At 53.8% G+C, this 9852-nt stretch overlaps 4 protein-coding genes across 4 annotated transcripts; 1 reads left to right on the plus strand and 3 right to left on the minus strand.

Moving 5' to 3' along the window:
* On the minus strand, positions 1-713 carry M421DRAFT_71421 (eukaryotic translation initiation factor 5A; the record flags this gene model as incomplete). The annotated part of the gene is made up of 4 exons (XM_033596786.1): positions 1-65; positions 118-250; positions 306-572; positions 696-713. The coding sequence occupies 4 exons, from the start codon at positions 711-713 to the stop codon at positions 1-3; spliced, it is 483 nt and encodes a 160-aa protein (XP_033445158.1).
* Positions 714-957: 244 nt separating this feature from the next.
* M421DRAFT_424325 (Sac2 family protein) lies at positions 958-3136 on the plus strand. Its single transcript, XM_033593717.1, has 2 exons — positions 958-1456; positions 1506-3136. The coding sequence occupies exons 1-2, from the start codon at positions 976-978 to the stop codon at positions 3059-3061; spliced, it is 2037 nt and encodes a 678-aa protein (XP_033445159.1). The 5' UTR covers positions 958-975; the 3' UTR covers positions 3062-3136.
* A 1260-nt stretch (positions 3137-4396) lies between these two features.
* On the minus strand, positions 4397-5666 carry M421DRAFT_71292 (cyclin-like protein; the record flags this gene model as incomplete). The annotated part of the gene is made up of 2 exons (XM_033596777.1): positions 4397-4866; positions 4922-5666. 2 exons carry the CDS (start codon positions 5664-5666, stop codon positions 4397-4399), a joined length of 1215 nt encoding a protein of 404 aa, XP_033445160.1.
* A 338-nt stretch (positions 5667-6004) lies between these two features.
* M421DRAFT_424327 (cytochrome P450 61) lies at positions 6005-8245 on the minus strand. Its single transcript, XM_033593718.1, has 4 exons — positions 7942-8245; positions 7741-7891; positions 6419-7661; positions 6005-6366 (listed from the first exon to the last, which is right to left on the minus strand). Exons 1-4 carry the CDS (start codon positions 8102-8104, stop codon positions 6325-6327), a joined length of 1599 nt encoding a protein of 532 aa, XP_033445161.1. The 5' UTR covers positions 8105-8245; the 3' UTR covers positions 6005-6324.
* Positions 8246-9852: the final 1607 nt, after the last annotated feature.

The following is a 9852-nucleotide window of genomic DNA, read 5'->3' on the forward strand; positions in this document are numbered from 1 at the left end:
TTATTTAGGAGCCTCCTTGGCGTCAATGGCAGCCTCTTCACCCATGGCGGTGAGGACAATGACGCCTGTTTCTAGTTAGTGTTTGTTCAAGCTAATTCGAGACGGGGTTTGACGTACTGGTGTCCTTGCCTTCCTCAGTGAAGAGCTTGTTGATCTTGTCGCCAACCTCACCATCGGGGACCTTGACGTCGTCCTTGGTGGAGCCATCGTCGGACATGAGGGAAAGGAAGCCATCCTCAGAAACATCGACCTATGATGCCTTGTGAGTCTTGGCGTTCTCGCACGACAGCCGGTCCGGCACTTACGAGGAGGTACTCCTGGCGGCGGACGTTGGGGACATCCATGTTGTGGGTGGAGGGGCAGAGCTCTTCAAGCTTCTTGGAGGTGAAGATGTCGATGGCGACCAAGTGAACCTTGGCGTGACCGTGCTTGCCGGTCTTGGAGGTGGTCATTTCGACGATCTTGCAAGGGCGGTTCTTGATGCACACGAAACCGTTCTTCCTCAGAGCAGAGCACTGCATAGGGTAGGTGGTGGAGGCACCGGCATCGGCGCTCTCGAAGGTGTGCTCATGCTACACATTGAAGTCAGCATTGTGTTGCGGGGGCGCATTGTGGGCATCGTGATGCCTGCGCAGAGGACAGCGGCGAGCCGAAAGGTGGGGTAAGGCCACATGCAGGCGCCGTGATGAACGTACCTGCGCGTCGTCGGCCATGGTGATGAATGAGAGTTGTTGCGACGGGTGAGGAAGAAGCTGTTGTTTGGTCGGGTGTCTGGGGGTGGGGTGGTTGGAAGACTTAAAAGGAAGAGGAATCTTCACTCTCGAGGGTGATTTTGGATTTGGCCCCGCCTCTCGACTCGGAAGGCCAAGGTCACACACCCCTGCGCGGAGTGGGTTTCGCCGATTCGCCGACGACAGCTGCGCGTTGGTAGCTTGATCGTCAACCATAACGCGCCCTCAGTAGACGTGACGCATCATGTGGGGACTAGACAGAATATCGCAGTACTCGACGCCCACGGGCACGCCTCCTCCGCGCCGTGACTCATACTCGCCAGCTCCTCGAAGGGGTTATCCAGGGCCGGGCCCTTTACCCATGAGACCGGGCCTGCAGCCTCGAACGTCGTCATTGTCTCTCGTGTCGCCAGGAGCTTCGAATGTGAGCTTACCATTGACGGCTCGTGGGCCGAATGGAGCACCACTGCGTCGCCGTCCAACAGGAGGTATTTCACCGAATGTTCCAGACCCAGTACACGTGCTGGCGAACATCATGGGAGGACCACCGCGGAAGCCGCTTGGTCCCACCAGCAACCGTGAAGCTGAGCAACCTAAGCCAGATGAGGTGAATGCGGACATCGATTTTGGGGAGCTTAGCCTCCAGGACTTCGCCGAGGCCGATGTGCCCGAGCGGCGGCAGAGCACGTCTGTACATACATATAGCGCACAATCAGTCGAAGAATGTACGTCGTTGTCTTCTGTCCTCGTGTCTTTCGCTCATCGTGCCTGCAGACGACAAGGAGAAAGACAAGTTCGAGGACCTGCACAAGTCAATCATAGCGTGTGACGAGGTGCTGAAATCCGTGGAAACATACCTCACGAACTTCCAGGCAGACCTTGAAGCAGTCTCCGCGGAGATAGAGTCTCTGCAGAACCGTTCGGTAGCCTTGAACACCAAGCTCGAGAATCGAACGACCGTGGAGAAGCTGCTAGGTCCCGCAGTCGAAGATATCAGCATATCGCCAGCAGTCGTGCGCAAGATTGCAGAGGGTCCGGTCGACGAAGGCTTCGTGCGCGCCTTGTGCGAGATTGAGAAACGCTCGAAGATCATCAACGCCAAGGTTAAAGAACAGCCAGACTTGGGTGCCCTGTCTGACATAAAACCACTTCTCGACAATCTTACCAACCGCGCTGTCGAACGGATACGAGACTACATCGTTGCTCAGATCAAAGCCATTCGCTCACCATCGATCAATGCACAGATTATACAACAACAAGCTTTCTTCAAGTATAAGGATCTGTACGCTTTCCTCGCGAGACATCAATTGGAACTGGCCCAACAAATCAGCCAGGCCTATATTTATACAATGCGCTGGTACTACCTGAACAACTTCACACGATACCGCACGTCTCTGGAGAAGCTGAAGATTCATGCTTTGGACAAGTACGACGTTCTAGGTGAAGATCCCAACGCGAAGCGGGGCGGCACTTTACTTGGGCAATCACGCAATGCGCCGGCCGCCTACGATGCGTTCTCACTCGGGCGGCGTCGAGATGCATTGAAAGGCTCCTCCACCAACGCTCTCACATCACATGTTCTGGAAGAAGAGAAGTCCTCACATTATCTCGAGGTGCCCTTTCGAAGTTTCAACCGCGCCTTGGTCGACAATGCGTCATACGAGTACACATTCCTGTCGACATATTTCGCACCATCACAAAACTTCCATGCAATCTCCCGGACATTCGCCGCAATCTTCGAGCCTACGTTGGCGATGAGCCAGACATTGACGAAGCAACTTATCGAAACGACGACAGACACGTTGGGCATACTCTTGTGCGTACGGCTGAACCAGCGCTTTGCGTTCGAGCTGCAACGGAGGAAGGTGCCATCTCTAGACGGGTACATCAACGCCACGAACATGCTTTTATGGCCACGCTTCCAGCAGATACTCGATCTGCACTGCACCTCACTGCAGAAGCTGACCAGCTCCTTGCCAAACCGACCAAGCACAGGTGCAGCACTGCTTGGTGGAAGCTCCGCGAATGCGAACACGACCGCGCCAACGCCGCTTACACAGCGATTCGCAAACTTGTTGCACGGCATACTGGCGCTGTCGTCACAAGCCGGTGACGATGGGCCGGTGGGTGTGTCGGTTGGCAGGTTGAGGAGCGAGTACGAGGCATATCTTAACAAGTTCAGCAAAGCTGTCAGCGATGCGAGGAAGAAGGAGAGGTTTCTGTGTAATAATTACAGTCTTGTGTGTACCATATTGGCAGACGTAGAAGGCAGGCTTGGGGAAGAGACCAGGACGCACTTTGAGAAGCTGCGAGATGCGCATGACAAGTGAGCGCGATCGACGCTTCTTGCTATAGAGCATTTCAATCTGGCCGTTCATAGACTACAACAAACTGTTCAGACATTGTCTTGTATACTCAAATTCGTTTTGCTGCGAGGTTCGACTTTGGGCATAGATTTGTCGTGCGGGCCCGCTCATGCCTTAAATTCCATCAGCAACAAGTGACATGGTCGGGACAGAGAATGTGTCTGTGTCGGCTTTCAGCCATGAGGGATCTCTGGAATAGTATTACTTCTTCTTCCGGATAAGACAAGTTGATCTTCTTTCCCGTTCATTCATCATCCCAGGTATCCCACTCCAGACTTAGACCGAGCCTTGTAGCCTGGATCGCACAACCACTGCTCATACGGGATGCTGACCCTGTCTGCATAAGGTTCGTGGGTAATTGCTGTAACACTCGGTTGCCAGCCAGTCATTGTCTCGAAAGCCGGAGTTGCGGATTATTGAATTTTCGCGAAGTTGTGTAACCCTCAATGTGCGGCGCTAGGCTGACCGAACAACTGCACCTGTCCCTATTCTGTCTTGAACTCAAATGTTGGGTCGGCCGCTTGCGCTTCACCATCCCAAATGAACGGTACTGCGATATCTGAATCGACACTGCTCCATCTTGTTGAGATATCAGCCCAACTATTCGAACAAGTCGATGTCGTTGTCAAACAATGGCGCGCGCTTATAGCAAAACACAGGCATAGCGTCTTGGATCAGGCTGCACTTGTACGTAGGAAATATTCTTTCAAGTACGCACAGTTACTCCAACCGACTGCCAAAAGTATAGTCCGGTCCATGCCGCGAGGCACCTTGGTCTGTGCCTGCCTGCTTCTGCCTAGCTTTAGCCTGCCGCCTCGCCCGGCCACTGTTTTTCGAAGGAAGGACCGAAGAAGCTATGAGCTCGCGACGCTGTGCGTTGACTTGGTGTGCGCCTAATAGGTCGTCTTTGTCGGTGCTCGGATATTGCAAGCTCATGGGCATGTTCGTGGTGTTTGCTGGAGTAGCAGAGGGTACTAGAAGCTCACGGCGTTCGGCGTGGACTTGGTGTGACCCAGACGAATCGTTCTGGCTGCCTCCGAGATATGGTAGAATTGTTGGAGTTGCACTGTCGGAAAATCGATCTTGCAGTTCCTCTGCGGGCGGGGTGCTATCATCGTCGCTCTTGCCCTTCGCCACCGCACGAGCATGCTTGTGCTCCCTGAACTTTTGCCAGTAGCTCTTACTGCGCTCTTCTTTCTTGTCCTGTGGTGGGCACTTAGTCTCTGCAAGGGCAGTGCAACAACCTCATAAAAGCAGAATCCAAAGTAATGAAGTTCAGCGCGAAATCCAGTAGCATACTCAACGCACCCTCCTCCTGTCTCTGTCCCCGTCTTCGGCCTTATCGTTGGGAACTTCGACCTCGTACTCTTCTTCTTCGACTTTGTAGTACTTCTCGACCTCTGCCCGCTCGTCCCTGGCGCGCGCTGCATCAAGCATGAACCTTACTGTCCCATTTTGTCCTCGCACCCCAATTACACTGGCGTCTGGTTGACTAGGCGAGATGGTGCCTGGCGTGGCAGGCGTGTTCGGACTCGTTGTATCAACGCCTTTGCGTGATTTCAGACCGTTCACAGCTGCTGGTGTAGCAGGTGAGATAGTCGTGGAAGGCGTCTCGGAGGCGTAGTGAGTGAAGCGTGGGAGCGAAAGGCGCGAGGCTTCGGTATTGAGGGTGATGCGAATGTTGATGAACGTTTCGAGGGTGTAGAGAGGGCCGATCGAGGTAGCTGAGCGGTTATGCGTGTAGAGGTCGAGGAGGTCGAGAAGTGTTTCTGCGGCAGGTCAGCATGCTATGAAATTGTAAGGACGGCAATGATCGAAACGCACCCATGACCTCTCCTCGACTCGTCCCCCACTTTGCATACCTACATGCGCCTCTATCCACCAGCGCCTCAGCGTCCCTCTCATGCAGACGCGCGGCCAATTCTAAGCACGCAATCGCCAGCGTCGGCGTGTTCTGCTTGAGCGGCGCAAACGTCCTATATAGATCCACGCTCAGATTCCACGCCGTCTTGCCCTCGTTATTCTGATCAAATTTCACAGCCCTCGCAAGCTTAACCATGAGCTTCTGCGGATATCGGTTCCTAAAGTCGAACCCCGCACTCTCCAGCATAAGTCTCTCCAGCCCAATGATCTGTTTGGAATGTATGTCGAACCGGGGATCGTCGCTGCTCAACGCTTCTCCAGGCCCAACCTTCAGGTTCCAGTTTGCGCACAGGATTTCTCTACTCTTCTTGAGCGTGTCTTCGATTTTGCACGCTGTGAAGAGCGCCGCCGCGCTTGCGTCGGCCCAATTGTACTCATTGTCGGCGTGTAGCAGCCGGAACTTGTGGTAGTAAATGACGGCGGTGTTGAAGGTGCGAATCGGCAGCGACAAGGCGCGTCGTACCGTGTCGATCCAAGACACGCCTTGCAGCCGCACAGAGTCTTCTTTGGCGTCAGACATCTGAATGGACGAAAGACAAGCCTGTATGCGTGACTGGAGAATGTACGGCTTCGCGATCTCGATGTAGGACGGGTGTGGGCCGATCCGTGCAGAGCCCTGCTCTGAAGGGGTAGCGGACGGTGCCATGCTCGAGTTGGAGGTAAGTGAGGGCGGAGAAGAGGAGTCTGTGTTGTAGCGCCGTGCTGTAGGTATGTCTGGCGGGTGTTGCGAGTACGGCCCCAGGCGGGGAAGTGGTTTATCCGACGAGTCTCCTATGGTTCGGCGAATAGTTACAATGCATTTGCGAGAATAATGCGTATGGGTCCTGCGCGGTAGAAATGTCGTCTCCGGTACGGTGCGGAGTGGATTCGAGAAGCAATGACGGAGGCGCGTCCAAATTTCCGTCATAGCTCGAAGCTGACATGCTTGGCATATGCATCACTTGCACATGACAATCACTCAGCCAGTGAAACATGGGTTACAAGCCACATAGTAACACTTAGATAGCTTGTTTAAACGTTGGAGCTTTTGCTCCATATCATCTACTACTTCTGCCATTACCTCCTCGTCCCCAACCTCTACCATTCCTGCGTGCAGTACGCGTATTCGTAGCTCTGTACCATAAGCCCTATATCGTCTCAAAAACCCTTGCGACCCTTCGAGAGGTGGCAGGGTATACAATCATTACATCTAAAGTGGGCCAGAACAAAGAGACTTTCGTACAGCCAGAAGGAACCAAGAAGTCGCGCCGAATGCAAATGCAGAGAATCGCTAAAGTTGCGCATCACGAACAGACAGTATCTGTCTATACTGCTGCTCGCTTCTTGAATGTGAGAAGGCAATCGTCCTGTCACATGTTAGTATGCACCCCTAGGTCGATGTTGAGTAACGTTACTTACCATGGGGAAGATGGTGGCAAACACCTTGATCTCCTCACTCAGATCAGTGACCTTGTGGTCCCAGTCTAGCATCATACTGGCCTTGCCAATCATGAGCATCAGGTTGGCCTGTGCATATGTCTGACCCAGGCAGTAATGCGGCCCGGTACCGAACACGAGCCAGTTCTTGGTCTGCTGATCCGCATCACCGTCGATCCATCGCTCAGGCTCGTACGAGTCAGGGTTGGGGTAAGCCTCAACGTCGTGCAGAGCCATGTAGGTGGTGGGGATGACCATGGAGCCCTTAGGGACGGTGTACTCCGGGGTGATAGGAAAGTCCTTCTTGACGAGGTAGGGAACCATGATTACGGGAGGGCGGTAGCGGAGGGTCTCCTTGACGACCGCACGGGTCCATGGCAGCTTCTCAAGGGCATCAAGCGAGATCTCGGCGTGAATGTCACCGTTACGGGCCTCAATGTTCTCCTGGCGGACCTTGTCGAGGAACTCAGGGCGGTCAGCCATGATCTGGAAGAGCCATGTAGCAGCAGAAGAGGTGGCGTCCTGCGAGGCGAAGAGGAAGGTGAACAGCGTCATGGAAATCTCGAGGTCGCTGAACCAGCGGATCAGCATGACAGGCTTCTCGGGAGTTTCGCCCTTCTCGACCGCCTTACGGTAGTTCTCGGACTCGATCATGTGAGCAACCCAGAAGTCAAGAATGCACTCCTTCTTGCCGCCAGCCTGCATGCGCACCTTGGCCTTTGCGGCGCACTTGGAGAACTCGTCCAGAACCATGTCGGCGCACTTCTTGCCATACCAGCTCTTGGTGAAGGGCAGGATGATGGGGAAGTTGACGAGCTCGAGCGCAGCAGTGATGAGGTAATAGTCGTCGGCGATCTTCTTGACGGCCTCCTCAGAGCAGTAGTGTCCAACGAAGGTCCTGCAGCTGATAGCGGTGATCAAAAGACGGAATTCCTGCATGAAGGGAACGTGCTCGCCCTTGTTCTTCACCTGGGAGAGCTCGACGAAGCGCTTGTAGTACTCGTTGTAGATCTCCTCCTGGCCAGGCAGGTACTGCTCGAGCGCCTGGCGGGTGAACAGGCCATTGAGGCCCTTGCGGTAGTCGGCGTGGGCCTTGCCGTCGAGGAAGACCCAATTGTCGGGGCGGAGGAGCTTGTAGGCGGCATCGACGACGCAGGGCTTGACGAAGTTGGGCGAATTGAAAATTTTGCGGGCCATGTCACGGGTCGAGGCGATGACGACGAACCTGGGGTGCGATTGTCAGCATGCGTGGGAAAAGAGCACACGACCAGCGCGTGATGGCGCATCGATCGTTGGAGGCATACTTGTGGAAGACGGAGACGCAGCTGAGCGCGCCGGACAACCACTTTGCGTGGTACTTTGTGAAGCTGGGGTTGACCGAGTCGAGGAACGGCCCCATGAACGGAGTCTTCATGGCCGGTCCCACGATGGAGCCCTTCTGCCAGATGTACATGACTGCGTCGCCGTCAGCTAGTTGCTTTGCACCACGGTGCGCCCACACCTACACTGGTCGTAGACGACAGCACCAACCAGCAGCGCAAGCACCGCCTTCCAGAACGTGAGGCCATTGACGATTGTCGAGAGCAGGCCAGCCGTGTCGAACTGGGTCATCATGTGGGCGACCTTCGCGTCGGCCGTGGGCGAAACGAAACTCGCGTTCAGCGCCATGGTGATTATCGCAGAGCGCTGCTGGGCACTGTGCAACAATTCCGTGGGTGGCGACAGGTGCTTTGAGGTGGTCGGAGGCGTGAAGACCGGAATCGATGCTGTCAACACTCGAGGGCCCTCCAATCTTTAATTGCCTCCTTGGCGGCATAACCTTGTCCCTTCATCATTGCTCAAAGGGGCGTTTTTGCAGCCCTGTCGCCAATCTACGCCTAGTGCAGTTTAGTCGCCGAAGTCTGCTCTGCCGGGGCTTCCACGGATCCCGGCTCGTACAGTTTCCGCTAGAAAGCGTTGACCGCCCATGCATGCTGCGTGCTGCAGTCGCGGTGCGAGCGCGGTGATGCGTCGCGGTAGTGTCACGACCATGTTGCAGCAAGTGACATTCGCCAGACATGTGTTTGACGTGAGGCTCAAGAGAAAGTCTTGACGTGCGCGATGATGATCGCGGCAATGTCTCACCCCGACCCTCGGTTTTCAATTTTCAGGCACGCCCAGCCGGTAATTGGCCGCAGGCATATTCGCTGGCTGATGGTAGATTGCCCGTTTCTCGTGTCACTCCAGCGTGTCACATCTTCTCCACTAATAGGAGCGAGTTACCGTATGATCATAGATACGTGCCCGACATGTTGTACGGCACTTTGCGCTCGCTGCATACTATCGCTTGAGGACTGACCGCACAGAGCAGACTGTTATTGGTGCACAGGCGTGATCTATACCCGAACGAAGAAGCTCGTTTTTTTGGGGAATCAAGTGGCTCGTGCGCGATCGTGCCTCATCAACACATGCAACCACCTATACTTCTATATAGCAAAACAACCACAACAATGCCTGCAGAGTCAATTGCGCGTCTCCAAAAAACTCAAATATAAGCAGTACAAGCTTATCCAACTTCTAAAAACAAATTGCACCGAGCTGGCGAAGATTGAACGCGCATCTGCGGTAGGTGCTCTCACAGAACTTTGAGGTGACTATGTCACCCAACGAGACCTTGCAACCACAATAGGACGACAGCAAGGTAGACTCTCAAAGCTGCTGCGTTGGGTTGAGGCAAAGGCAAATAACCATAATGTTGCTTTGTGGGACGAAATTCTGTATGAGAATGATCTGGGACGCGGAAGAAGTTGGTTGTTAACTCAAAAACAAAAGGACGCGATTATCCACATTGCAACTGCCCCACGCGACGCACGCGAGAGAGAGAGAGCTGGCAGTCAATTGAAAATGGTGATTTTAAAGAGATTGTACCTAAAATTAGCGTAACAACGTTTGAAAACGTCATGTATGAGGCTGGATACGCGCGGCGTTGTCCAGGTTGGAGACCTTACCTCAATGCTGAACAAGAGAAGGAGAGATATAAGTGGGCAGTCGCCCACAACTCAGATAAAGAGCTATTCGACAACAAAAACTTTAGTTTCTAACAGGCTGTCTTTTCCAGCAAGACTCCTGCTCAAATTGGTGAATAGCAGGGCATGATACGCATATAGTGCTTTGAAGGAGAGCGCTGGCATAACAACGTCAAGCACAATCGTCACCAAAAGGACTGTTGCCTGCAATTTTACGCCTGTTTCTGTAAGAAACTGAGCAAGAGAAGGTGGTTGCTAACGCTTATATTTGGGACCTCAATGCTAGCCAAGAGACCTGAGACAACAAGCTACAAATCTACGCACGACAAGCTCTTAATGGACTTAGCAGCAGCAATATTAACAGCCGTTACAACACCAGAAAGAAGCAATATGTGCCAAGCTCTATAGACT

This window comes from Didymella exigua, assembly GCF_010094145.1.
Source record: "Didymella exigua CBS 183.55 unplaced genomic scaffold M421scaffold_34, whole genome shotgun sequence".
NCBI classification, from domain to species: Eukaryota; Fungi; Ascomycota; class Dothideomycetes; order Pleosporales; family Didymellaceae; genus Didymella; species Didymella exigua.